Source organism: Opisthocomus hoazin, chromosome 2, assembly GCF_030867145.1.
Source record: "Opisthocomus hoazin isolate bOpiHoa1 chromosome 2, bOpiHoa1.hap1, whole genome shotgun sequence".
NCBI classification, from domain to species: domain Eukaryota; kingdom Metazoa; phylum Chordata; class Aves; order Opisthocomiformes; family Opisthocomidae; genus Opisthocomus; species Opisthocomus hoazin.
In genome coordinates, this window is record NC_134415.1 from 31,423,977 (window position 1) to 31,451,930 (window position 27,954).

General features: G+C 44.1%; 1 protein-coding gene across 3 annotated transcripts; it reads left to right on the top strand.

Moving 5' to 3' along the window:
• The first annotated feature begins 60 nt into the window (after window positions 1–60).
• MIA3 (MIA SH3 domain ER export factor 3) lies at window positions 61–27,952 on the top strand. 3 transcript variants are annotated; one of them, XM_075413042.1, is made up of 29 exons: window positions 61–210; window positions 894–1,027; window positions 6,371–6,457; window positions 7,472–10,412; window positions 11,305–11,604; window positions 13,213–13,322; window positions 14,507–14,638; window positions 15,885–15,906; window positions 17,980–18,068; window positions 18,220–18,297; window positions 18,384–18,494; window positions 19,341–19,412; window positions 19,629–19,733; window positions 20,509–20,631; window positions 20,746–20,869; window positions 21,741–21,796; window positions 21,878–21,968; window positions 22,090–22,228; window positions 23,909–24,010; window positions 24,121–24,181; window positions 24,303–24,338; window positions 24,430–24,497; window positions 24,774–24,871; window positions 24,959–25,090; window positions 25,361–25,423; window positions 25,550–25,632; window positions 25,782–25,853; window positions 26,500–26,656; window positions 27,045–27,952. In XM_075413042.1, exons 1-29 carry the CDS (start codon window positions 69–71, stop codon window positions 27,380–27,382), a joined length of 6,066 nt encoding a protein of 2,021 aa, XP_075269157.1. In that variant the 5' UTR covers window positions 61–68; the 3' UTR covers window positions 27,383–27,952. The 3 variants fall into 3 exon arrangements, with proteins under 3 accessions (XP_075269157.1, XP_075269158.1, XP_075269159.1); XM_075413043.1 differs by having other exon boundaries at window positions 25,785–25,853; XM_075413044.1 differs by lacking the exon at window positions 25,782–25,853.
• The last annotated feature ends 2 nt before the right edge of the window (window positions 27,953–27,954 follow it).

Consider the following 27,954-nt stretch of genomic DNA (forward strand, 5'->3'; position numbering starts at 1 on the left):
CGCCACATCGCCCTCCCGCCGGCGCTGCTGACGTGTCTGCTCCCTCCCCGCCGTCGGCGACCGCCAACATGGCCGCAGCCCCGCCGCCGCCGCCGGACCCCCGGCTGCTCCTCGCCCTGCTGCTGCTCCTGCCCCCGCCCGCCCTGCCGGCTCCCGACCTGGGCCGCCGCTTCGCCGAGCGCAAGCGCTGCGCCGACCCCGAGTGCAGCAGTGAGTGGGGGGCGGCGGGGGGCCCCGGGGGTCCCTGCGGGTCCCTGCGGGTCCCTGCCCGGTCCCCGGCGCTCGGCAGGGCCGGGAGGCGCCCCCCCCCGGGAAGTTGTTACGGGAAGAGGTGGAAGCGCCGCGCGCGCGGCGGGGGCATTTCCCAGCGGCCCCCTCCGGCGCTGGCGCGGAAATGGGGGAGAATCGGGAAAACGGGAACGCGGCGCCGACACGCGGCCTTCCTCTCCTTTCCACCAAGTTTTCGGACCCCCGCAGCTCCTTGGGTGTTTTGGGGTTCCCCCCCCCCCCCCGCTGCAAACCCCTCTTGCGATGACCCTGCTCTGGAGGGGCTCCGGGGCCGATTCCGCAGGGCGGATGTCATCCTTCGGCCCCTCTAATTGAACACTAGCGATTCGCCTCGAAGCGCGCTTCTGAAACGTAATGCCCAAGTGCTTTGTGGAACGCTTGCCTGGATCAGAAAGCTTGTGCTTTCGTTTTATTTTTTTTTAAATAATCTCTTATTTTAGTTACACTTTCAGGTAAGTTCGTATCTCTTGCCCCAAGCTGGAAAACAGGAAACCGGTGCGTGCGGGAGACCTTGTTTGCTGCCAGTTAGCAAAGACCCTTTTCGGGAAACTGTTTTCTTATTATTATTATTTTTAAAGTAATACCCTTCTGTTTCCTTTGGACAGTGTTAATGTGCCGAGGGAAGGCAATGCAAGATTTCAAAGGTCCGGATTGTCGCTTTGTAAATTTTAAGAAGGGAGAAGCGGTGTACGTGTATTACAAACTAATAGGAAAATCGACTGAGCTTTGGGCTGGAAGCGTGAGTACTGTAAAGCATTTCTTCTGCTTGCTCTTCTTGCTGCTTTCTGTTGGTAATCTTTTTTCCTTCCCTATGCCTTGTATGTGGGAGAGCGCTTAGGGCTTTGAACATAGTTAAATAACATCATGAATGCCGTTTTGTCTTGAGACCAGCGTGAAGTGGGTTGTGGTTTGGTCAAACCAAAGGCATTAAGTGCTGTGAAAAGGGAGCAACGCTAATGTGTGCTAAAAACTGTTAGAAACGGCCTTTGTGTTGAAAACCTCCCATTGCAGCACAGTAAGCAGTGGCCCACGAGCCTGCCTGGGAGCTGAGCCTCCCTTCCCGTCTCGGGAGGCTTAAGCCTGTGCTTGTGTTTACCCGTGGCGTGGTCTCATCCTGCGCTCCATAATCCTGATCGTTCCACGTACGCGCTTTAATCATGTTTCTCTTCCTAGTGTTCAGCTGCTGTCTTCCCCTTTTTCATTAAGCTGCATGCAGAACTGTATGGAAAAAAAGTAGTAAAACTAAAAAGAACTGAGGTAAATTCAATGTTTCAAACGTCTATCTCTGAGCTTTAGTAACACGTTGTAGCAGCTTGCAGAGTAGTGGCCTTCTCCCAGTCCCTGTCATCTTTAGGCAATCAAGAGAGGGTTAATGGGAAAGGAAGGTCTCCATACTCGCAGTTACTGCATAGAAAACTCCTCTCAGCTTTCATGATAAACACCTTGTTTGCCTGACAGAAGCAGAACAGAGATACCCTAGAGGAAGAGCAGTTTTTGTGGGCTTTCCTTGAAAACACTGGCAGTCTGGAGGTTGCTTAGACCCAATCCCCGTTGCCCCCTCCCCAGGCTTCCCCTACATACATTCTTGTGTCCGAATCATTTACTTCAACCTCCTTTCTTACTCTGGTCTTCTACAACAGAGAGACAACTGCCTGGGACAGTGGTCTAGGCTGCTTGAAGCCACAGCTGGGCGTTAACCATGGGACCAGTGGTTTAGTGAGAGGCAGATGTATCACTTTCTCCAACCTGTTTGGGCTGGGTGTGGACAGCCAAGCTCTCAGCAGGAGCTGAATCCAATTAGAGTGATACAGAAGAAAGCAGAAAACTGCAGCACGTGGTTAAAGAAGAGTTTATAATTGTATCATGCTGGTAATTCCCTTCTGACATGTACTGTACCATAAATAATCTGGTTAATTAGCTGGTGCAGGTTTCCAGGGCTGCCAGTTCCTGAGACACAGAGTAGCAGCGTGGGGCCAATTTTGCATCTTTTAGCAAAATGTAATGCAGGCTGCAAGATCAGACAGCAGGTTTAGGTAATTGCTGAGTTAATATTCAGTTTAACTACTCACTGATAGGAAGCTCATGCAACAATTAGGTGTGTCTCCAAGTTAAAAGGATGTTTGCCTTGAGTGAACAAGTTTTTAACTTCAACACAGCTGAAGTTGGCAAGTCTAAAAGAATTGCAAAGCTCCATTTTATTTGTTGTGATTTTTTTAAATTGTGTTACGCTATTTTCTATGTTCCTTTTAGGGCAGTGATGACAGACGAATTCCTCCCAGTTCGTGGCTATAATCTTTATTTCTTTTTTTTCCCCGGTTTTATTGACTGCTGCTGCATTAATCGTAATACTGCAACAACCAGCGTGCAATCGCTGCGGCGGGGTCGGGGGTGCCCACCCTTGCTCACTGAGTAGGGGACCAGCATGCCTGACCCTGACCTTGCAGATAGCGTGGGGGTCTCTCTCATGCAACATGACTTCCCGTGCCAGATTCGGCTGGGCAGCTTGATTTATGCAGACCAGCCGTGCCTGCTGTGGGCAGTCTTGGAGCTAGGGGGAAGCTGTTGCTTGCTAATTAAAACCAGGCCACCTCGTGAGGTCTGTGTTCAAACAAATTCCAGCGGAAGGCATGTTACCTTCTGCCGCAGCCCTTTTGGGATCTCATCATGTGACTTTGTGTGCTCGTGTGTATCGTTTGATCCCATCTATCTACACTTCTGCCTTTTTCTATTCCCCAAAGTTTTGGGGGAAAGTGTTTGTTAGAACATGATGGAAGCTATGAAATCAAGGGATAACCAGTATTCTGGTGTTCAGATGGGGGCAGAGGTTAGGGGAGTGTGTGTATGAGAAGCTCCAACTACTGCAGCCTGGGGCTTATTTCAAACAAATTGTAAATACAGGCTCTAATCCTGAAATCGATTTTCAGGAGCCATAAGAAATACAATAGTGTTTCTGACCTGGAGGGAGATGATCTGATAAGAAAGGAGCCTTTCACCAAGGCTGAAAAATCTATAGCAGTTGGGTCTGGGCTTTATTTGCCTCTGCTTTTCTAATTCACTCCGCCCTTTTCAAGCCATTGTTGATTTTTTTTTTCTTTTTTTTTTTTTTCCCCCCTGTGCCAGCAAACATGCTGTATTTTAACAAAATATATCCTGTATCTTATGATCCCAGTCTTTTATATTTTATTGCTTGCGGAACTCCCATTTGAGTTTAGTGAGTGTTTTGCATGTGAAAAAATTCTGGAACCCAGCTAAGAATATATATTCTATATGTTATATAGCATGCAGTTTTTAGCAGAGCTGTTGAAACCTCATTAAAGCAAAACCAAATGCTTGGACAGTATTTTATGACTATTATTTTATGACTATTATGTTATGAATTTCATGATGGTGTCAGTTCCAGGAAAATACTTGATTTTTTTTTTTCCCAAAGCCAAAAGGTGGGGCACATCTGGAACTGTAATTGTCCAATGCACCCTGTCCTGCTCTAGAACCAGTCTCTTCTTCAGCATCCACCTCACATTGTTTACACCATCAAGCTGTGTGATGTAAACTTTCCTTCCGTCCATTTCTCCTGCCCTCTCCCCTCATCTTTAGCAGGGTCCAGAACTCCAAAACTACTTCAGATAATGCCAACTAGAAACTGCTGCTTTATGACAAAACATTTCGGCAAAGATATTTTAAATTCTTGCTGCAGAGGATTGTTATTTTATCTTGCGGCAAAAGGCTGAACTTTATTCCTTTGATTCAAGGTTAAGAAAACGATTTCTGGCCTCACATTATAAGAAATGGACTTGGCTGCAGATCGTGGCTTTTTTGAGTGGTGTGGGGTTTTTTGTTGTTCTTTTCAAATCTTAGGGCAATAAGAAAGAAGACAGGAGGGGTAAATGTAAAGTAAGACAGGAAGACAGAGTATGTCTGGAGGAACCGGAGGATCAGGGAATTTTTTCGTGCTGTTTCTGTATTTTCTTAACAATGCCAGCGTTCAGAAAGGGCAGACCAAACCAACTCTTCTTTGACCAGTGTTCTGCAGTTTTCGGTACCTGTGATGCTTGTGCTTTAGGGATGTGGGCTTTAATCATTTGAACATTGTGTTTCCCAGCGGTCTTGTTTTCTGCCACTGCAGTTGGTGGTGTGAGAAGCTGGTTTCTTGGTAAGAAGTGGTCAGTGAATCTGCTGCAGCTGGCTGCCAGACATGGGCACTGGTGGGGACAGATGCTGTGTGCTCAGCTATGTGTTTCATCCACCCACGGCGTTTTAGCTGGGAAGAGAGCAGAACTGAAGGATGCACTTTTTTCTCCCTTATGTACTTGGCATTCATAATGCCTTCCCTCTGTCGTGTCTGTAGAGAATGTAGAAACTTTCCTTCATTTGCACAATGGCGCATTTTTGTCCTTACAAGAGAGGACTTGTAAGGAGAGGAACAGACGAAATTTTGGGCATGCAGATCCCAGATGGTTCATAAACCAGATAAATGGCAAACTGGGTCACTGCAGAGGACTTGTATGGTCAGCAGCTTGAATTATGCTAAACGAGTTTAAAATTGTGATGCCTAATTATAATGGTAGTCATGGAGATTAGTCTGTGAGGAGGCTACTTTGAAGCTTTGGCTTTTGTTTTGAGAAAGATAATTTAAAACTTGAATAGGAGTTTATAGAGAGAAACTGGCCAATTTAGAATAAAACTGTATACTGCACAAGGACAAGCTTTGAATTTTACTTGTCTAGTTTAATTTGCCATTCCCAGTAATTCCCAGTAATAAACCTGCATACATTATCTCTTTTCTATAAGAGAGTATCTCTATATGTTTACAAAAGGTGGGAAAGTAATAGATTTTTTTTTTTTAATATAGATGTGTAACTAACTTCAGAGATAATCCACTACGGAAGGTAAAATTTGAAGGAGAAATAGTTAAAAAGGAAGCCCTATAATGTATCGGTGCTTTCTTCTCTTGCATAATTAAAAAAAGCCCAAACAAACAAAACCAAAAAAGCATTACTACATATTATTTTTCTCTTTTTTTTTTTTTTTTAATTCCATTGTAAATCCAGAAAACTTCAGCCCAGGTTAACCTATTTCAGTGGTATCAGTGTAACAATATGTATATCTATCCATAATTGTTTTCACATAACCGGTTTCCTTTTAAATTTGATCTTTAATTTAGTGCTCTTCCCAGACAAACTCTTCAAGAAAATTGGCAATTGTCCTGTTCCTCCTATAACAAAACATTGGGGAAATGACCAACGCTTTTCTTTCCCCCAGATACTCTTGTTGTCTAGGAACTCTGTACCTTTCTAGGTGTGTCTTCCAGGCTCTAATTGCCTGGATTATCTAATCGTGCAGCGATAGCATGCTATTAATATTGGCTTCTTGACAGCAGTTTTCAAAACTCAAGTGAGAGCATTACTGTGTAGATCTTATCTGGTCAGTGATAAGAGAGATTTGTCTTCCACTCTTTGCCTTGGCTTAGCACACTGACTTGCTTGAAAATAGGTATCTGCTACTGATTTTTGCTTGTATTAGTCACTGAGGAGCAACAATGCGTGTGCAGAGGGGGTTTTAAAATAGATTATTACCTCAGGTACAATTTTGCATTTTCCTAAAATCTGCTTTAAGATTTTTTTTCTCCTTTAAGCTACAAAGTGAGCATATTTCAGGCTATAATATTATGTGTGGATGTAAATCTTACTAGTCAAAGATCCTCTTCTGCTTACTACTTGAGAAAATACTTGAGGCATGTGTGGTGCCAGTGATAGCACACAATAGCAGTTAAAGCACATGAGCCAGAATGCCTGGGCTTCGCTCACAGCGCTCCTTTGTTATAAGTCAGGCTTTAAAACATTAACAGTAAAACTTACCAACTTCACAAGGGTGTTGTGAAATGTAAGTATAAAGCCTCAGTGAAAACTCCTGCGTAAACAAGGTATTGCTAATCTTTCTCTTTTATTCACTGTGTTAAACTTCATTTGGAAATACTTGAGAGTGAGTTTGATGTGTTTGTTACCGGTGTCTGTAAAAAGGATTTTAACATGATTTTGAAAGCTTCTTTACTGCTTTTTGTTTGCTTGTGTTTGTTTTGTGGCAGGTTGGAAGTGATTTTGGATATTTTCCAAAGGATTTACTTGAAATAAATCACAATTATTCCAATGAGGAGCTAGAATTACCAACAGATGTAAGTCTTACTTGTTATTCTTTAATTGGGCTTCTTACTGTTTCTTACCTTGCCATTCAATAAAATCCCTGAGGAGGAGAATGGGAATATCAGATCCTTAGTTACCTTTTGCTAGTAGGCAGCTACCTATATGCAGAGATGCACATATGTGTTGGGGGGTGGAATGTTTGTGCAGCTATGTGGATGGGTGTGTAAGCATCTGCCCAGAATGTGGGCATTGATCTTTCTTTTCTTGAATATTCTGGTCATCTTCCAACAAAATCTGTTTGGATTAAGCTCTAGAAATGGTGCTATCTGGCTCGCACAAAGGTTGTTTGATATGTGTTCAGAATTGTTTCTTTTTCTGAACTTTGGAAGTTTAAAGCGCTATCGGAAACAAACAAAACCCGATACAATTAGCCGTTTCATTCTAGGATTGGTCCTTCAACCCTTACACACATAAATGGCTTTCATGCACTAATAGCTGGTAACTGCAGAGCTGTGTGTAAGGCCCGTTTTGCGGATGCAGCTTCAGACCCTTACGAAATTGTGTTTGGTGGCTTGCAGTGCTGTTTAATTTATTTTTCAGAAATTATGTGACAGGCAGCTCCTGCTTGGAGGACTTGGTCATTTGAGGAGAGACCAGCTGAAAGAGACTGGGACAAATGAGCTTAGTGACATTCGTTTTCTTCTCCTCGCTGGCATTCAGTAACAGAATTGTTCTTAATTCAGGATACATGCGATCAGTAAATTATAATACTGTTGACTCCACTGCTGACTTCCAGTTTGTTCCTCACTGGGAGGTCTTTGACGAGGCTAAGCCGTAAGCTTTTTATTTAGTTTTTTAGCAGCCCTTGGGCAAAACTTTCACTGATTTCAAAGAGAGTTCTGGTTAAGGACTTAAGGGGTTAATTCTGCATGATTAATATAATCTATTTTGCTGCTGCATCTCTCTCTAACCAACCAAATGGATTTGGTCTCGTCACTGTAATAAAGAAAATAATATTTGTGACTACATATCATTTTCCATTTCAGGAAACAGACTTTGTTTGCTTTGATGGCGGAAGGGATGATTTTGATAATTATAATGTGGATGAGCTTTTGAAGCAAGAGATGATAGCAAATGAAGGGGAAACTGAATCAAGTGATCCAGGAGCAAAACCAGCTGAAGGAACTGAGAGGGATGAGGAGATTGAGCAGGCTGATACAATAAATTCCCCTGATGCTTTGGAGACAGCCAATCTTGAGCTAAGCACAGAAGAAGACAACGAAGCACTCGCGATGACAGAGGAATTAGATAGTTCTCTTACAGGAGGAACTGAAAATACTGGAGGAGACTCCAGTGTCAATAGTCATGAAGAAGACTCTCAGGGAGATCACGTTGCACATGAGCACTTGAAAGGAATGCTACATGGGAAACTAAAAGGGCTAGAAAGCGAAAATACCAAAAATACTAGTATTCCTCAGGGTGAAACCAGTCAACTTGACAAAGAGAGTGAAGAAGTCAATGCCTATACACTTTTAAACAGAGAGCTCTCTGTGAACTTGAAAACAAAATTTGGCTCAACTGCTGATGCTGTTGTATCAGACGATGAGGTGACTGGCCTTGTTACATCGCTGGAAGATGATTTTAATGAAGATTTGAGCATTAATACTTACGATGCAGAGGAGGAGCCAGACTTTGCAGATCAGTCTGAAGAAATCCCTTTACTGTCTTTTACAGCAGAGGAAGAAATTACATCCCCAGCGGATTTAGATGATGATGAAAATGATGACATTGAGTCACAAAATCATGAACTTGAAGATGCAAAGGGTGCTACAGAGCTAAATAACCAAAGAGACAATGAGGAAGAACATGATTCAGATGCATTAATTCTTAAGGATGCCTTCAGTAGGAGCAAGAAGTTAGGTGACAGTGTACATGAGGACAGGTTTGAATCTCAACAAATTAAAGAGAAAGAGGATGAGGTGATGATAATTAGTAAGAGAGAAGCACCAGCAACAACTCAACCTGGGGATCTCTCCAAAGAACTCCTTAGAAAGGAACCTGTAGGTAGAGGTGCCCTGGGTTCGGGAGAAAAAGCAAACGAAACTGAACAGTTTGAAGAGCAGCTCACGGTTGATGGAACTGAGTCATATACTGAAGAGCTGAAGAGTACAGCTGTGCCTGATCCTCATGTTTTGCCTAGTCCAGGAGATGATCTGGAGTCCAAATTACTGTTTAAAACCAAGCAAGATGCTTTAAAACCACCTGATGGTGATATCAATAATAGTCCAGAAAGAACGCTGCTTACTCAAATAGAGAAAGATGAGAAAAAGTTTGAGGATGACACCTTGGAAGAGGTCTTGGAAAGTGATTTAAAGCACAAAAATTTATGGGAGAAAACAAAAGAGAAAGGAAGAGCTGAGGACAAGCATTCTGTTGATGTTCCAGCCAAACTGGTGGAAGAGGTAAAAAATGCATCTCAAAGTGACTTAGGAGATACTGACCTCTTAAAAGAGAAACTGGAGCATGGAATGCCCGCTGTGGAGAAGGAGCCTCTAAGCCATGAAGAAGATTTGAAACAAACAGGGGAGACCGATCGTGAAAATCAAACAACGGCTTCTCTTAACAAAGAATCTGGAATAAAAAGGGGAAGCATGAAAGAAACCCCTGCAGGGGAAGGAGACCCAAGCCATGGAGGAGATGTCAAGCAACCCAGGCCATGGGAAAATGAGGCTGAGTATTCGGAGGCAGATACGAAAGAAGCGCTTTCAAGAAATCTTGGCAGGATGACAGTGTTTGAAGAAAGCATTGAGAAAAGTCTCCCTGAAGAAAAATCTACAAGTATTACCCAGAACACTAACACAGAACATCTTACTCGGCAAGGAACTGCTCGTACTGAGGATGCAGATTCAGACAGAAATCTTGGCAGAAATTTATCTAAAGAAAAAATGCTACAACCAGAATTGCAGTCTGAAGAGCCCGATGCTGAAGATGACCCTGATCTGAAACAAGCAGAGGAGGAGCTACTGGAGGATGAGAATGCTGCAAGTGCAAAGCTGTCACAAGCAAAGGCTGCAAATGCACAGGGTGATATGCTAAATGCTACAAGTGCAGACCCTGAATTAGAAGTAAGAAGTCAAGCTGTTCTGGGAACTGCAACTCTGACTTATGAAATAGGAGAGGAAACAAACTCATTTTCTAAGGAGGTTAAAAAAACAATCAGCATGCAAGATGCAACGGAGAGTGGGAACAAAGAAGTTGACATACCAGTGGGCGAAGATGCTAGACTGGATGAGATGGAACGTTTCATGGAAGATGATGAAGAGTCTTCTGAAGCTGAGGAACCGTCAGCTGTGGAAGAGCATAATTTCCAATCTCCTGATGTGGAAGACAACAATGACTTTAACCAAAGGAAAGACCATCTCCCAGAGGACATTTCACAAAAAGACTCAAAAGAGGTGCAAAATTCAGAGCATACAGGAGATGACCACCAGCAGCCTGCACATTTCCCCAGCCCTGCTGACAGCTCAGCAGCCACAAATGACACTGTAACAGACTTCAGTGAGTCTGTGAAGCGTCTCACTATAATCAGAAATTTTCTTGATGAAAAGCGTGTAATGCGTCTACGAAAGTACCTTGGGCTTCAACACATGGTTAGGATAGAAGCCATATTTCACGACATGAAGGTAGAGATGGAGCTTGCTCAGAAGGCAAGCCATAATAACGAAGATATAGAAAAAGCCTTGGACCAGATACTGGAGTTTTCAGAATCGAGCATTATGGATATTGTGGGAAAAGTTCTGGATTCTAGAGTGGCAGAAAATAAAGAGGAGGTGGTGAGAGAGATGGATTTGTATGATGACGAGAGCGCACTGATAGATGACCTTCAAGAATTAATATATTCTTTAAGGAGTAAATATTCATCTGCTAGTGAGAGCGTCCCACTTGCATTTATTCCAGAACAGGAAGATGATCAGCTGCACGTTCAAGGTAGGATGTTAAACCATTTAAAAAACAGATGAGACGGAAGTAGAACCCTCTTGCAGACAACACTGTGTAACCTAGAGCTTTAAGAAGAGGGTGAAGGAGCAGAATTGAAAGAGGCCCTGTGGAATCTGCCAGGATTTTGCTTATTTTTAATGCATTTTTTTGGCACTATAATGGGTCTCCCAGGGACAAATCCTGAGAGAAAATGTTCAGCTCAGCATGTCTGTTCTTACAAGAAAGTGGGTTCTGTGCAAGAAAGTGGGATCTGTGCATGGATATGGCTAGGAGCCACTCAGGTCATATCTATGCCCCTCCCCCTTTCAAGAAAACGGGATTCACATACACTAATGTGCTGAATGTTCTAGAGGGTTTAGGGCAGTCTTTTTTTCTGGACTAGCTAGCACCTAATTGTGAGAGATCTGGTGATTAATGCAAAGTTCAGGCACTAAATACATGCATCTAAAAATCTCAGGTGGTCCCTATCATGATATTTTTGCCCACATTCATAAAAAACTGCCTAAGCAGAAATACTGAACAAACAGGTCTTTTGATGAGGGAAGAACCGGGAGTAGAGTCTCCTGCAAACTTGCTGTTTTTTCTAATTAATGTGCAAGATGGTTAAGATATGCTCTTAGCAAGGCTCCTTTTACAGTAGTACCTGTTAAGTATGTGATTTCTGATAAAGTCACGAATGACAACAATACTTCGACTTGCATAATTCCATATAAACATTTAATTAGATGTTACTAAAAATTGATTGAGAATATACTGGAAGCAATACATAAGCCGAAGTGTTTAAAAAGTTTTTGTCAAATGCAGTATTTCACTGGAGACAGCTGCAGGTAAGAAATACACCTTAGTTCAGTGCTTAATTCGTGTCTCCCTGTCTGTCTAGATGGTGCAAAAGAGCCTAAATATGACAGAGTTTCTATCAGCAACGCAAATGCCATTGATAAGAGCAATCAGAAATTTCAGCAGCCTGAAGATAAGACTCCAGAACAGCCTATTGAGGAGGAAGAGGAGGAGGAGGAGGAGAAGAGGGCTGCTAATGTTCCCCCTGAGCACGAAGAGGCCAACTTCGCAGATAATAGAGAAGCTGAAGAAGGATACAATAGTGAAAGAGGATCACTGCTGGAAGATACTTCCTTTGGGCCAGTTGATTCGGGACAGAGTGCCAGAGAAGATACTGTTGCAGGTAACCTTTTGGATTTGGGTTGGTTTCTTCTTTTGCTTTCAGAGGAGCATGGTTGAATGGTTTTTAGGCAAATACCAAGGTTTTTCGCTAATGTTTTCACTGTCTGTTGCTATAATCCCAATGACTTTCACTAATGGGTGACCGTCGCTCTAGTGGCAGTATTGTCTTGGTACCACTTGTCTCAGCAGAGAGGTTTTTCTACTACCTTTTCATGGTATAGAAGAAAAGTGCCCCTGTAAGTGCCATATTCAGAGCGCGGTGCTCGGGCTGGTGGACTGTGTCTGAGGGTGGTCGTGGATAAAGAGCAGGCATCACTGGAAGCGTACCATCGGCCTAGGTTTCCTCCACTTTGTAGGGGGACTGACAATCTAACCATTAGACTAGAGAATCATGTGAGCTCTCTTCTCGCCCTTTTTAACCTGTGACTCTGGGCTGTGTGACTGCCAAAAATCCTTCTCCAGGGAAGATGAAGTGTAGCTTCCCTCAACCAGTTCAATAATTTCTGGCTAAGGTGTTTGTTGGAGTAGGAGAGATGTTTGGTTCCGCTGAGGACAAAATAAAATCGGGCCTTCTCCCTCTGGAGCAAGTGTGCTGCCCTGTGCTGACTGGTCACTGTGGCAAGGAGGGATCCTCTTACCGTCATCTTCCTCAGCTCTGTTTTGGCACGAAACTACCTTTGACTCCATTCTCGGTGCTAAGCTCAGCTTTGCTGTTCTGCATTCACCTCTGATTATGCTTAATAAATCTGGCTTCACTGAGCATTTAGAAAAAATTGCTTAGTTTTTGTATGCTACTGAGGTGCTGTACCACCCCCACAGCCAAACACTTTTGAGCAGCCTCTAAGTTCTGAGGGAAACTCTAGGTTGAATGTAAAGATACCTAATGATTTTAAAGTGGCTGGTGGATTACTTGTGTGGTTAAGCACTTGGAAGTTCAGCTGTATTTTAGACCATGTTCCATTCCTTCCTTAATGGTGGTTAGATGCTGTTTACCAGTAATTCGCTGGGAAGAAACAGGGCGGGTGCTCGCAGGATGGCTGGTCACGGCAGCGGTTCCACAGTGTAACGCCAGGCTGGGCAGGTGGTTATGTGAGTCCGCTAACCTGCGTTCGTAGCAACAGCAGCAGCCAGAGGAGGAGGCAGGCTTCAGATCAGGGTAGAAGTAAAGGCGGTTTAAAGCTTACGGCCGTACTAACAGTGGTGTAAACCTGCTGGAAGATGGAGGTTGATGGATGGAGGTTGATGGATGAGGAGCTGAGGAGCGTGTGCCGCTCTGCTGCCGTCGCCTTGCTGCTGAAGGAGCTGTACGCGCGCCGGGGCAGGCCTGGCAAAGCGACCTTGTGGCTCCATCTCCCTCCCCGCGGTGCCTTCCCTAACGCAGCCTGCGGAGCGTCGCCACCCCTTCTGAGGGCCTTCGCCCCTCTCTCTCCAGTGCCCCGGAGAACCGGGGACCGTCAGCTGGAATCTCGCCGAAGACGCCGCAGAAGCCCGGTGCGGGGGGGGGGGGGGAAGGAGCCGAAGCGGGTTCCGGCCGCAGCCCGCCGCTGTCCGCAGGCCCCGCTGCCGGCGGGCGCTCCGTCAGCTTCCGCCTCTCTCCCTCTCTCTGCAGGCCCCGCCGAGGGCGCCGGGCGGCCGGCGGGACGCGTGACGGAGCCACGCGCCGCCTCACGGGGAACCCTCGGCGAAGCGGCGCGCGCGGCGCGGGAGCTGCTGCGGCGGGTGAGTGGCGGGCGCAGGGCGCGGTGGCGGCGCGGCGCGCGCGCATGCGGGGCGGCGCGCCGCGATGACGCGCGCGCCGGGCGGCGGCGCGGGGGGTCGGTCTGGGCTGACGTGTGCCTGGAAGTTGGCTCGCGCCGCCATGGACCCGGCGGGCGGCGGCGCGCGCCCCGTGGAGCCCCCGGCGCGGCGGCTGCTGCAGGTGCGCGAGGGGGGGAGGACCGGGGAAGGGGGGTGGTCGCGCGCGGCGGGCGGGGCCGGCCGTTGGGCGCCGTTACCGGCCGGCGGTCCGTGACAAGCGGCGGAGCGGCTCCGCCGGTCGGAACCGGGGTGCTCGACGCGCCGGCTGTCGCCCTCCTCTCCCCGGGGGAGACAGTTCGGGAAGGGGTGGGGGGGTCGCCCCTGCCGTGCGCCCGCCCCGCTCCCGTCGCCGAGGGACGGGTTTTGCTGGCCCCCGCCCCACGGTGCGGGGCGATCCGCCCGCGTCGCGGCGGGCAGGGCTCGTTGCGGGGCCTCTGGCCGCTCCCCGGCGCCAGAGGGGAAGAGGGTGCCTGAGGAAGCACGCGCTCGCCCCCGCGCTGTGCTGTGCGGGGGGGGGAAGCGGATGCCCGCACGTGAATCCCACGCGTCCGTCGGCTGCGGCCGTCGCTGTGTGGCTGGAGCCGCTGGTGTGCCGAGCGCCGTGTCCCTGTCAGCCCGCGGGCTGTACCCGGCGCTCGCGCCCTTTGCGGGCAGTTGGTGCTCTCTGGCCGCCGTATGACCCTGGGACCCGGGTGACAGCGGCGAAAAGGTCCCGGCCGGTTTTACTGGGTTGTTACGAGCGTCCAGGTGTAAAGCTGGCTTTTCCCTATGTTTTTCCATACTTATAGCTCTGTTTGGAAACAGATCAAATAACTGCTAGTGCTCTGTGAGCCAAAACGTGTGTATCGGCCTACTTTGGCATAGCCGCTCTTTGCCCGCGGGTTGTTACTGTCAGGTGTCTTCCGGATACTCAGGCTTCTGAGCTGAAACGCAAGTGTGGAGCTGCTTTGTGGTTTGCTTCGTTTTCGGTTGACAGGAAAACTGCAAGAAATCTCTAGATGGTTCTCTGGTTTTATGAGAGGAATAAAAGTGTTTGGCAGTCTGCTTATGTTGCCTGAGTATTTAATGAAAACACATTCAGAATTGTCAATGTTGTCGGTTTTCAGCTGGTTGCTACCCTGCCTGAGGAAATTCGTCCTGGGCCTGATTTCCATGGACTTCCATGGGAGCCTGTTATTATCACTGCCCTGGTGGGAATTGCCACACTTGCTATAATTTTCTGGAGAACCTGCCTTTCAGTGAGTATAATTCACACTTGCCAGCCTGCTGATACTTCACTTACTGTGCAGTCTTTTGTATGGTTAAACTGTTTAAGCATTACTGGGGTCAAAGCAGTGTATAGTCTTTTGCGATTTTTTACTTTTTCCATTTAGAACATTAGTGTGAACTAAATGCTGGACTCAATAGCTGAAGTAAGTTGTAATTTTCTCCACGCTGAGAAGCATTTGCTTTAAGCTATTAATTGAAGATTTTTTAGTAAGGGGCAGTTTTGAAAGTGAAATAAGGGAGTATGACGTAAATCAAGAAGGCGGTGGAAAGGGTCAGCATATCTTTGAAATGGGAAGCCTTCCATGTGCTTGAGCCTGCTGCTGACCATCTCTAAAACAAGCAGTTAATCCTCCCCCCTTCATATTGTCCAACTGCTTGTAGGTGCCACATTTAGAAACCTAAACATCTGATCTTAGTTCTCCCTGGAGAGCCCTTTCCACTCAGTGCCTCTCACTTTGCATTTGTCCTCCTTTTCCCTGCACAGATAATTTTCTGTGCAAGAAAAATACCATCACCAGCTCTCAAGTATATCAGTGCATCTCTTAGGGAATTGACAGATTAAAACCAGATAGGTCAGTGTATTTTACAGCTGTCCAGTTCAGTGATGATATGCTCTGGAAGTCTGAAATACTTTGTCTTGGCTTGACAAAAGTAAATTAAAACTAAATATTATCTGTAACAATATTGGTGTTTTTTTTCCTTTCTTAGTTTTGATATTGAATACACTAGGTCAGTTTGAAATGCCAAGAAGTGTTAACATAACAGCATAAAAAAAGTACTTCTGAAATTCTTCTTTAACAGTGTTAATTTCAAAATGAGCAACTGCCATGTAGACATACATTGCGTTAAAAGGGTCAGAACTGGGATGCAAGTGATTTTTGTGTTTGCAAGTTCGTGAGTGTTGTTTGATGCAAAATGGCTTTATTTTCTTTGTTACAGATTGGATGTGGGCAGTTACTGCAACCCTTTTAGTGACTGAGTAAACAGACGTTTACTAAGGCTCTAGGACAGGGCATTAACCTAGGAGCTTTTATTAGAAAACAGCTAAGCTTGTTTGTAGTGTTATTCAACACTCTTGTTGGCAGCGATAGATGTGTTTTCCATATGCTTCTTGAATCTGCATATAAGTGGTGGCTTTTTTCTGTAGGGAAAACTAATGAAATTTTTCACTTACCACTTTTTATGACTAATTTTTTTTTTTTTTCTCTCCTGTAGGTAAAGAGTAGAATGTATCAAGGTAAGTTTCTCCATGCTTTTCAGTGTACTTGGTGCTTAGGCATGTAAAAGTTTTGAGTATTGTTTCGGAGGACCAAGTATTCATCTTCACTCCCTTTCAAGGAGAATGCTGAGTCTAAGGTTACAGTGTAAGCTAGACCAGTAGATGGTACTCACTTGAATATGAGGATTTCAATTTTGCTTTTGGTAATGCTTTGATAAGGAGAAACAATGCAGCTCGCACCTGCAAATTAAACAAACAAGGAAAAGCTCCACCTTATTTGACGTAAATGTGATCCATTGGTTTATTGGTACAATGGTAGTGGGACAGAATTTGTTTTGTTTTTCTGACTAGCAGTGGATGTGCTTTTGCTTGTTGCTTCTCACAAAAAGCAACAGCTGTTTCCTCTTGCCTTGCTGGACTGAGGGGAGCCTGAACTGATGGCTCTGCGGTTGCAAAGAGACCTTCTAAATGCAGACGTGAATATGCAGGTATTCCTGTGGCTAGCACTTTGCTTTTTACAGGATCATTTCTCCAGCTTCAAGTGTATAAAATTAAACTGTACTGAATGGAAAAGAAATAGAATTCAAAGTAGGGTGATTGCTGAAATTAACAATTGAATACAGAACAAAAACATGAAAGAATTGTCTTCACATGAACTATGAACTCTCTGCCTCTTTCTTCGTCACAAACAGTACTACTTATCAGTCATTGCTCTGTAATTTTGTTGTAGTTCTGCTGCAGTTTCCTTCTACACAACTAATGCAGAATTGATGAGCTGAAAAAAAATTCTAAGATCTGTAAAGTGATTTCTATACTGCAAAACAGTTATTGTTACTAGAGATGGGAGCGAGAAAAACATTGGTATTGGTTGTGTAGAAATTACTTCGCAGCCTGCTCTAAAAAAGTAGGAACTTAGGTCTAATCCCCCCCGATATTCTTCTGTGTGATACTGTATAAAAACTACTAAATAGACATTCTTTAAGCATGATAAAGGTCATATTGTTATTAAAATCTTAATGCAGAATATAGGAATATGAACAGTGACAAATATGCTTTAAAAGATGGATTATATTTGGAGTCCCAAAGGTAAAATCAATTATCTAATCTTCATGAGAGTAATAAAACTGGGAGACCAAGCTAATGCAGGGCTTCCTGCCCCCATTAAACTGATGAGAACTGTCTTGCACTGCAGCAGTGGCTTGTTGGCTCCCCTCTCCTGGAGCAGGAGAGGCTGGGGACCCTCTGGCCCAGAAGCCCTCTTGCCGGAGGGGAAGGAGGAGCAGCAGTTGTGTTGCACCCTGTGGGATGCAGCTGGAGCAACCGGAGCTTCCTGTTTGTGCGGCTGGATTTGTTGAGGCAAACGAGGCTTGGGGTGTTCAAATACAGAGGTGGTTTAGGACTTGAAAAAGAATGACAATTGGATGTTCTTTAATTTGCAATTAAATAATTTAAGTATGTTAATGATTTTCACTGAATCCTAAGGGTTGGTTGGTGGCCTGTTTAGGTTGAGAAACAAAAGACTGTTGCTCAGTCACAGCCCTTTTGAGGTCTGTTAGATAGCTGTGCAGTTCCTTGAGGGTTACTGATGCTGTCTGCTAGCTGGCAGTCTCTTTTCTGTTCTCAGTGGGTCTTTCAAGAACTTTCATCCTATTACCTTTGCTGACCAAACACTCAGTTTCAATACAGCAGGAAGAGGTCGTTGTTTGGGAAGGTGTTGCATCTCCCTGAGTGTCACAGCAGTAGTCTGAGACTGCTCTGACATCCTTACTGCCAGTTCTTCCCTTGAATAGACCTCATCTGTGCGTAGCCAGCACCTTACTGTGCTCTACTGTGTGTTCTCTGACCAGCTGCTGTGAAGTGGATGCGAGAGCTGTGTGCTTTGTTTCACTGTTCAAGGCTTTACTGTCTTGTTTTCAAGCATAACTTCAAATGAAAGCTGGAGATGCTTAAACTCCTGCAGAAAAGGTTGACGGCCAGGGAATTGACACTATCCTGATTTATACTTTAGCCCTTACTTGAAAATGTTCCCTGAAGTGGCAGTAATGATAGCTCTGAAGTACAGTTACTGGTAAGCTTTCTTTTTCTTCCTAGTGACTGAAAAGCAACTTGCTGAAAAGATTAAAAACCTTCTGCAAGAAAAAACAGAAATCTTAGAAAAGATGTCAGAATACAATCAAAAGGTATTGTTCTGAGTTCTCATCCTTTGCTTCCTAATTTTCTGTTACTGGTTGCACACGGTCAGTGCAACAGCCAATATCTTTTTATTTTCTATTCTTACTGAATATTACACTGACAATTTACTCAGTTCTGTGTGGTTGTTTCTGTGCTTAGATAAAGGAAGCAAAGGAATCTGTGAAAGTGGCCCAAGAAGAAAAAGACATTCTCTGCGATGAAACTGCAGGGCTTAAGGTAAGAAACAGTTAACTGTCTCTGTACTGAAAGCAAAAAACATCAGTAAAAGAGCTTGCTGTAGTCTCTTTTTTTTTTTTTTTTAGGACACTGTCAAAGGACTGGAAGAAGCAAACCGTCAGCTAGATGACAAAGTAAAAAATCTGCACACGATGCTTGAAACGGAGAGGAAGAAGAATGAGAAGAAACAGAACAAGGTAAGAGCAATCACACTCATGTCTTACAACGTCCTTAACTTAATGTGCCCTAAAAGCTGGTCATGACTTAATGGGTGAACAGAGAGAGGCAGAGTAAACAAGACGAATCATCTGGAAAAAAACAGAACTGAAATGGAATTTCAGATTCATCCAAGCTCAAGTGGGGGAATCTGTTGATTGTATTTAAATTTTTCTTTTTTTTTTTTTTTAATAAGATCTTGATGAACTTGTGTGGTTATGTGCTTTCACACACAAATGGATGTGTTCAAGTCATGGGCTAGTCTAATACTTCCTAGCCAGAGCCAGGAAGTTCCTTAACATCAAGGGCTGAAGGTTTCAGGTTGACAAAAGGCATTTTGTTGTAGTTAGAGGAAGCATCTAGTTCTATAGTAAGTGTGAAGATCTCCAGGCTGCCCCTCATTCTTGTTGTCCAGAGATGTATGTATGTATTAATTTATTTTTAGTGTATTTTCTTTTTTTTTTTTTTCCATACGCCTGATCTTCTGTAGTAACAGTAAGCTCCAACAAGTTCTTTGGTCTTGCTTTGATCAAAGGTTGTTGCTAATGACAGCAGCACGTGGTACTTCTGCTCTGGACTGTGCAGGTGTAGAGAACTTTCCCAGCCAGGCAGTCACAGGGGAAAGCTGATTCTAGTATGCTGTGTGTTTCTTGCTGATAAGGCAATCCTGTATTGCTGCGATTCTAATGGCTGCTCTAAATGGAAATTTGTTGGTGTTTTGGCTTGCTTTTCATGCTTCCAAAATATGTGGGTAAAGTAATTGCACACTTGGGCTAAGGCAAGTACCAGGCTAACACAAAGTCCCCACTCATCTTTTTCTTATGTAGATCTCTGAAACCCAGAAATCCTTGGAGAAACTTCAAGAGGCTATCAGTGTGCATTCTGTAGAGCTTTCAGAGGTAAAGCATTGTCTACATCCTCTTAACAGTCACAGCTACAGCTTCTTGTACCAGAAAAATTTTTATCTAGGATGTAATAAAAAATGCTAGCTTGGCAGGTTGCAGGTTGTTTATGCATATATTACCTTTTTCTTTTCCATTACCAGGTAATATGTAGCTCTTGCTCCATTACAGTTTGACTGTAAGTCGTCTTGTTCCTTTTTGTTTCATATGTAGGTACAGATAGCCCTTAATGAAGCTAAACTAAGTGAAGAAAAGGTGAAATCTGAGCTTCATCATGTGCAGGAAGAGAATGTTAGGCTGAAAACGAGCAAGGAGCAAGTAAGTTATGCCTAGGCCAGGGAACTTTGTTTCTCTTTTGAACAAAATATTTGGGCTTTATTTTTAGTTTTCTTGAATATAACTTCAGTGCGTCTCTGTTTTCTTAATGTGTCAGAGTTCCACATTTCATATTATCAAGATAAAATTTAAACCCCTTGTGCCTGCTTGCACAGGCTTTTTGTGCAGGTGAGCCACGTGTCTTCAGTATGAAGGCTTTGTCAGTTCCAGTGATTCGTTTTTTGTCAGCAGCTTCACAGAAAGTCTGTGCTGATGTGGTGGTCACTGCATGATCGGGCGATTGCTACTTGGGATCAGGACTGAAGGAAGTCATGGTAAAGAATTGCCAAAAAGCAATTCTGAAACTAAGCTAAATGGGGAGGACCTTTAGCCCTGAAATGTCATGACAGTTCTTTTACAGATAATTGTAAATATCCGTCTGTTTTCTTTCTCCATATGTGGAGGTTTGATTACCTCTGGACTGCAAATAATTCCTCATATTTTGAAGTGTGTGAGCACTTTGGTTCCGATGTTGAGATATTAGCTAAGAAAAGGTCAAATTTGTAAAATCACCTAATAATACAAAGTGCATAAAGATCACCAGCATCCAGTTCTACCAATGGACTAGTGATGAGCGTGATAACTGTGAAGTTTACCCTTTATCTGTGATCTATGGTGGTCAGTTATCACCAGAGCTGGCAGTAATATAGACTTTAATTAGATATACCCTGTACTAAAAATGAAACAAGTAATCATCTTCCCTTGGTGCTTCATACAGCTGCTAAAAGAAGCTGAAGGCTGGAGTGAGAGGCATACTGAGCTCAGTGAGCAGATCAAACTGTATCAGAAATCTCAGAAGGACATAGAAGAAGCACTTGCGTACAAGGAAAATGAAATTGAAGTAGGTTCTTTATAACAAGCTTGTTTTTGAATATTACACATCATAAAATACTTTGGACTACTTTACAAAATGCAGAGCGATTCTCCTTCAGTGAAGCTGTGATTTCGTTACTAGGTTTTAACCAACTGCATTATGCAGCTGAAGCAGCTCGACATGGATTCAGCATCTGAGGCCAAGAAGGATGGTGAAGGGGGTGAATGGAGCGCGGGAGACGATCTGGCCAATGGAGAGTTGCCAGGTACAGTAATCCTACCTGCTGGCCAATAAGTCCAGTGGCTAAAGCGTACGCGGTGGTACGTTCCTGTCATGTCATACAGGGAAGGGGAATCCAGGCATGGAGCTGCCTGTGGGTTAAGAGACTGCCAGCTTTAGTCTTCAAACACAAAATACCTCCTAAATGAAGGGAGAAACAGTTAAAAAGGCCAGTAATTGCTTTTGGATTACCTTTTAGGTATATCGTAAGTGTAATGACATGGTTTTAAAGGTTGCATGTAAAGGTTAGTAAATAAGCACATTCAAAAGCTGAGGATCTCAGCTTTGTTGTTATGCTATATTTATTTTTAGTATGGATTTTTAATGAGTATTGTGCTTACCTCCAGACAGATAACTAATGTAGGTAATCGCAGCTTTTAACTCTGAAAGACCGAAATACACATTTTCAAAACTACTCAGGAAGTTTGTCTTTCCTGATGTTGCACGTGTATTTGCCATATCCCTGGTTTTGGAGTCCTCTTTTTTCTTTTTTTTTTTCTTTCATTCTTCTCCTTTTTTCTAACCATACTGTAGATGTGGGCTGATTTTCACATACTATGTCCAGTAACAGATATTGCATTCACGTTAATATTAGTACTGTAGCTAGAAGAAGTGACAAGAAGGAATCTTCTGAATGCCTTTTGGAATAAATGTAGTAGTTATGCTGGTCACAGAATTGCTGTTGTGCTTTGTTCACTACCTGACTGCCCTATTTTTTTTTTTTTTTTTTTTTTGTATTTTGACCACATAAGGAGACCTATCCCAGATTAAAGTGTAGGAAGTGTTATTTTTAACAGCTGCAGAGTCCAGGATTAGGGTTAAGAAACAGGGAAAACACATATGTTTTTCTCTTCTAGATAATGAGAGTGAGAAGATGAAGACTCAGATTAAGCAGATGATGGATGTCTCCAGGGTATGCTGCACAAGATATCTAATAAATGCAGCCACATTACTGCTATGCCTGAGATCGTAAACTTTGTGCTCCTCCTTTCAGGTAAAAACTATGTTATCCATAGTTGAAGAAGACAGAAATCTTCTGCAGTCCAAACTGAGTGATGAAGTAACAGCAAGACACGAGCTGGAAGGTAGGCTTAGCAAAAGAATTGCTTTGGATGAAATGCTGCTTGTGGTTTAAAAAGAAACAGAGCGCTTAAGCGGCATAACTGTTCTCATTGCAACTTCCTTCAACATCTGCTTCTCCAACAGAGCAAATAAAAAAATTAGAACATGACTCCTGTTCGCTCCAGTCAGACAAAGCTCGACTGGAAAATGAATGCAAAACGCTACAGCAGAAAGTGGAGATTCTTGGTGAACTTTACCAGCAGAAGGAGATGGCGCTCCAAAAGTAAGCCTTGCATTACTCTTCCCCAGCATAGCATATTATTTCGTAGGCGCTACCCAAACGCTCTTTTCTCAGAAGGATCAAATAACGTGAAGCTGTGTTTGGAATGAAAAGTGACGACGACTACTGTTTCAGTATGGTTGAAGCTAGTACCCCTTTTTTACTTTTTCCACTATTCCAGAGATTCTAAAAAGGCTACCAAGTTGCACACATAATATTGCCTTCTACTATTAAAAAAACAAACAACTTTTGGAGAGGGGAGGTGGGTGGCTTGGTCTGCAAGTTCTGTGGTTGCTCACGTTGTCCAGAAATGTCAAGGAGAATATAGTGGCCGTTAAGATTTGTTTCAGTTACTCTGACCTCAGTTCAGTGAGTCTAATTCTCGTAATGTAGACACTCAGTATTTTAGCGTTGTGAGTTTTTTGCATTCTTGAAGGGCTAAATTAAGGCTGAGTACATGGTGGCAGCTGAGATGAATGAGCTGCTAGCACTGAAGAACTAATTATGCATCTGTGTTCATTCCTTATTTATTTATTCATTTATTTACTTACTGAAATGCCTGTAATACTATCTCAGTTTTGTGGGGAAAATTTGAGATAGGATCCAGGGACGTTTTCAGCTAAATTCTGTGGGAAAGCTGAAATTGTGAGGGAGAAGCAATTGACGGTTCTAAGGTTTGGGTGTGTCGGCTGGGGGGAAGCATGGGGCTGGAACAAGGTAATGAGTGGAGGCTGTGCAGTGCCTCAGCAGTGAAACTGCCTGACCTCGTAACTACAGGGTCCAAGTGTAGTAGACACATAATGGAGAGGTGAAGGATAGCCCACCTTTTAAGGAAAACTTCCTCTTGACCTCTCTGAAGGATTTCTATTCCTTCCAAAACTTTTAGGAAGTTAAACTGCCTGTTACTACTTCTTGATTAGAATGAAAGGCTTCCTGCAATTTTTCTTATTCTGGAAAACTGTTTCCACATGTAGCTAAGGAAGTAGATTGTGTTGAACTGGCTATTAGCAATAGTTAACTTACTAGTTTAATGGTCCCAGTTTTGTGGGATAGCTCTTGTAAGTTAGGAGCACATTGTGGACCTGTTAAATACTTCCAGAAAAATGTCAAAAATGGAACAAGTAATGAACCATGAGGTTATGAAAAGACTGTGGAAATTGGTCATGTAATAAATCGGTAGGGAGAGTACTTGGAAAAAGCTTCTTTCCACACAGTTGATGACTGCTGAATGTGTATTGAACCTGGGCCTTAAATTGCCTCTTTTTCACTACACGTTTATTTCTTCAGTTGCCTTGATTAGCTGTCAGTTTTGCATATTTCCTTGTTTGTACCTTTGTAAATCTGGATTACCATCTGTAGAATTGGTAAGTAAACTGCAGGATCTGAAGAGATGAACTGTCTGCAGTTGTTAGATTCTGGCAAATTTTTAGATGCTGACAGAACTTTCCAGTTAACTCTGCATCCTTAGTTTTCAGGTGTTATACACCAAGGGTTTGTTGGTTTTGAAAGGCAGTATTTCTGTCTCTTAAAAAAAAAAACAACAAACAAACAAAAAAAACCCACAAAAAAACCACCTCTCTTTATTCCCTCTCTGTATTCTCACACATTGTTATAGATTCTGATATCACTGTTGTTAGTAGGGCAATACTTTTTATTTTTATTTTTTTTTCGCCCCCCATGCAGAAAACTAACCCAGGAAGAATATGAGCGTCAGGAGAAGGAGCAGAAATTGTCTGCTGCAGATGAAAAAGCCCTGCTAGCCATTGAGGAAGTGAAAGTTTACAAGTAATTTCAGTTTCTGAAGACTGTTTGTGTTGGTTTTTTTTCCTTTATTTCAGCTATTGAAGCAAATTCATTTAAACCTTTCTCCTTCCGCTCTTTTTCCTTCTGTACAGGCAAAGGATCCAAGATATGGAAGAAGAACTGCAAAAAACAGAGCGATCTTACAAAAACCAGGTAAACTTCTTTCTTGCTGGTTAGTGTCACCTTTTACTGCATCATTCCAGTTCTCTGTAGCGAGTTATTGGGAGTACTAGTAGTTGGACAAAATAAACTAAACCACTTCTTTTCTTCTCAGATTGCTGCTCATGAGAAAAAGGCACACGACAATTGGGTAAGAATATTCTTCCTTTTCTGATGCAAACGGTTTGTGTTTGACTTCAGGTTGGTGCAGTTAATGCAGCTGGCAAAATTTTCCCTAACAGCTTATTGCGCGCTCTGCTGAGAGAGCTCTGGCTGAAGAAAAAAGAGAAGCAGCCAACCTGAGACAAAAGTAGGTACCATACAGAGCGCTTTTATTGCTCTCTGAACAGGCCGTGTGTGGCTTGGGAGAGAAGGAGCTCAAACAATGCAAGGTGCTCAGTGAGCCTGCTTGCTCAGAATGCGCAGTGCATATCTGAGTTGCTAACTTGAAAGTGTTTTGATGGTTAAAATAAGATTTCTTGGTGAAAGCTGTAACATTTACAATGTAGTTTGCCTGGTTACATTGTAACAAGTATAACTCACATGTATTATTTGACTAAAAATACTCTTTATTTTTAAAAATTAGGTTAATAGAAGTAAACCAAAAAATCGTCATGCTTCAAAGACCATTAATTGTAAAGCCAACGCCAGGCAGACCTGATCGCCAAGTCCCACCCCGACGAGGTAAATGCTGCTGTTTCCCCCAAAACTTTGGTCTTTGAGTCAGTATATCCTAAAAGCAAGGCTATGATAAATTCTCCTTTGGCATAGGGCCCTTAAGCAGAGATGGCTCTTTTGGCCCGTCACCTGTGAGTGGCGGAAATCCATCACCCACACAGATGATAGAAGTTCCTGCTCGGCCCCTTTCTGCTCCTCGAAGGGAAGGCTCAAGAGGTGAATTTGGTAAGCAGTGAAGCTTCCCTTCTGTGATAACTGTCTCTTATGCTACCAACCCAAGAATGCGAAGGTCTGATCTTGTTAAGTATTGATACTTGCTTTATTAGTACTCGGATGAGTGGTGGTGTGGTTTTTTAGGGGTTTTTTGGTGTTTGTTTTTTTGTGGTGTTTTTTTGTTTGTGTGGTTTTTCTTCTTTCTTAAACAAAAAAAAGAGCAACAAGTAGCTCCGGCATGTGTTGATGAGGATCTCTGGGATTCTTGTTCTTACGGTACAGTGGTAGACGGCCCCCCTGTTCCTCGAAGGCCACCAGAGTTACCTGGAAGGATGTCTGTTCCTGGTAAGCTATGTGGCCTGCAGCCAGCTGCAGCTCATTCAGTTATTCTTTCACTTCAGAAATGTAGTTTCAAAACCACGTTCCTTACCCCAAGCATACTAAGACATACACACGTGGCTCTCTTTACAGATCTCGGACCTGCTGTCGCGTCCTTGATCAGTAGTGGGCCTGGGCCAAGAACCTCCTCCCCTTCCACAGCAGTGGATGGAGTGGTAAGCTGAAGAAACCCCAGCCTTCACGAAGCGTTTCTAATACACGATTCACTGTACTTCCTGCTGCTTCTTTAACTGTATCATGTTCTGTCTTGTCTATATCCTGTCGTTATCCTTATTTGCTGTCCAAAAAAAAAAAAAAAAAAAAGCAGCCCTCTCCCAAAGAGCCTGAAGCCCCCTGTGTCACTACTGATTCACCTTCATCTATTGAACCGGCTACAGTGAGTATTCGGAGGCTGAATACGGTGTTGCTCTGCTTTGTTGGAGAGGAATAACAGGCTTGGTGTTCTGAACTGCTGAATAACAAAATGCTCTGCGAAACTAATCAAGGGCTTATACCTCTGTCTCAAAAGGTTTCTCTAATGATGAACAGTTGCTGTCTGGTTTTTATGGAATTGAGGAAATGAGATCTTTCTTGTTAAGGACTGCAGGCAAACACTTTGGAGTGACTCCTACAGTAATCCTAAGCAGCTGACTTACCTGTGGTATTTAAGCACAATTCCATACGTAATTAAAGGTGCCAGGCCCTTTACCAAAGGGGTCTCCACCCAGGACATTTCTAAAGGGATCAAACTTTTCTGTGAACAACTTTAGCTAAAGAAAACTTGTCATCGCAGAAGGTACATTCAGCGCTCACTCCTAGGTAGCGCAGGCAGTGTCCTGGGTAAAGGGACAGGGATGGTGCAGTAACTTTCCCTATTTTGTCCTTGGTTAATGTGTTTTGTGGTGTGGGTTTTATCTTTTTTTCGCTTGTTTTTCCTCTCTCTCCCACCTCTTGACCTTTGGGTGAGTGCTTGTGGTGTTCAGCAGTGTCAGTACTTCTCTGCAGTGAGTAACACGCTGAAGTATTAACCTGATCTTGCACAGGCTAATGCTAGTCCCAAGGGCCCGCCTTCCTTCCCTGGGACACCTATCATGACTGCCCCCGTGATGGGACCTCCGCCTCCGCCGCCTGTTCGCTACGGACCGCCGCCGGCTCCTCTCCGTGGGCACTTCGGGCCTCGACCTCTTCCTGTGCCCCTAGGTAGAGTTGTGTTGCTGCATGCTGAAACATAACTTTTCCCAGCATAACTTTACCCACTGTGCTTCTGGGAAGCCGGCTACAGAACGGCGATCTGCCATCCGCGAGCGCACAGCTGCCGCACGCAGCATGGGGCTGAGCTGTCTTGCCCAGTAAGCTTGGACAGGTGGGGTTTATCAAGCGTGCCTGATGCCACGCTGTTTTTCCTTGTTCAGTCTGAAATGGAAACCAGCAGCCATAAGTCACTAGAACGTAATTCGTGGCCTCTGACATCTGCATGTGCCAGTGACCCACCTCAGAGCTGCTCCAGAGAACGAAGAGCGAGTCGGGAGCTTCACAGGCTAGGTTAAAGCGAGATGTCGCTTAACTTGGTGTTTTCTTTTCGTTCTAGTTCGTGGCGCTCCCTTGCCACCTCCAGCTGCAAGAGACTTCTTACCTGGCCCACCCTTAGGAATGAGAGATCTGCCGCCCGGCCCACTCCCGCCGCCTCCGGATCCCAGAGGCTATGGACGTGGGCACCCTCCTTTTCGACCCCTAGGTCCTCCTGGCCCAAGAGATTATCCTCCCGGCCCGCGGCTGCCCCCGCCTGGTTCCAGAGACTATACGCCTTCTCCCAGCAGAGACTTGCCTCCGTCGGGACCTAGGGACTACCCCCCAGGCCCCCCACCGCCGCTGCCACCGCCGGCGGGCTCAAAGGACTACACCCAGCCTCCCGCGCAGAAACCCTGACCGCCAGCGTCTGGTCCGCAGCTCCACGGAATGGACTCCAGCGCCCTTCTTGTGGTCAGGATTTTAGGAAATGGCTCTCTCTTTGAAGCCGTTCGTCTCACTTCGGTATATTTCGGCTTTTGCGGGATTAATTTTTATCCAATTGCTACAGACATCTTATGTGCATTTATGATCACCTTAAACTCATCCATCCTCTTGGGCTGCAAGAACCGTTTTGTGATGGACTCAAACCTACTCTAAACGTGCAATAGAAAGGAAGTACCTGTGTGGCTAGTTTTAATTAAATGTAGCCTCTGTAACCAGTTGGTGAATGAACTAATTTCGTGAAAAATGTAAATCAGATCATTTCCTGTGGAAATAATTTTTAAGTAAAATGCTATCCTACCTGCCTTCTCCATCACATCATTAAGCTGCAGTTACTGTAGGCTGGGGGTTACGTGAGGACTGTGAGGTGGCTCCTTTTTTTTTTTTTTTTTAAAGGATGTCTGGTCAGAGATCAGAAGCACAAATGACACTGTATTCAAAGGAAAGTTATAATAAAAAGCAAAATTTCTTTTGCTAAACCCTGAAGG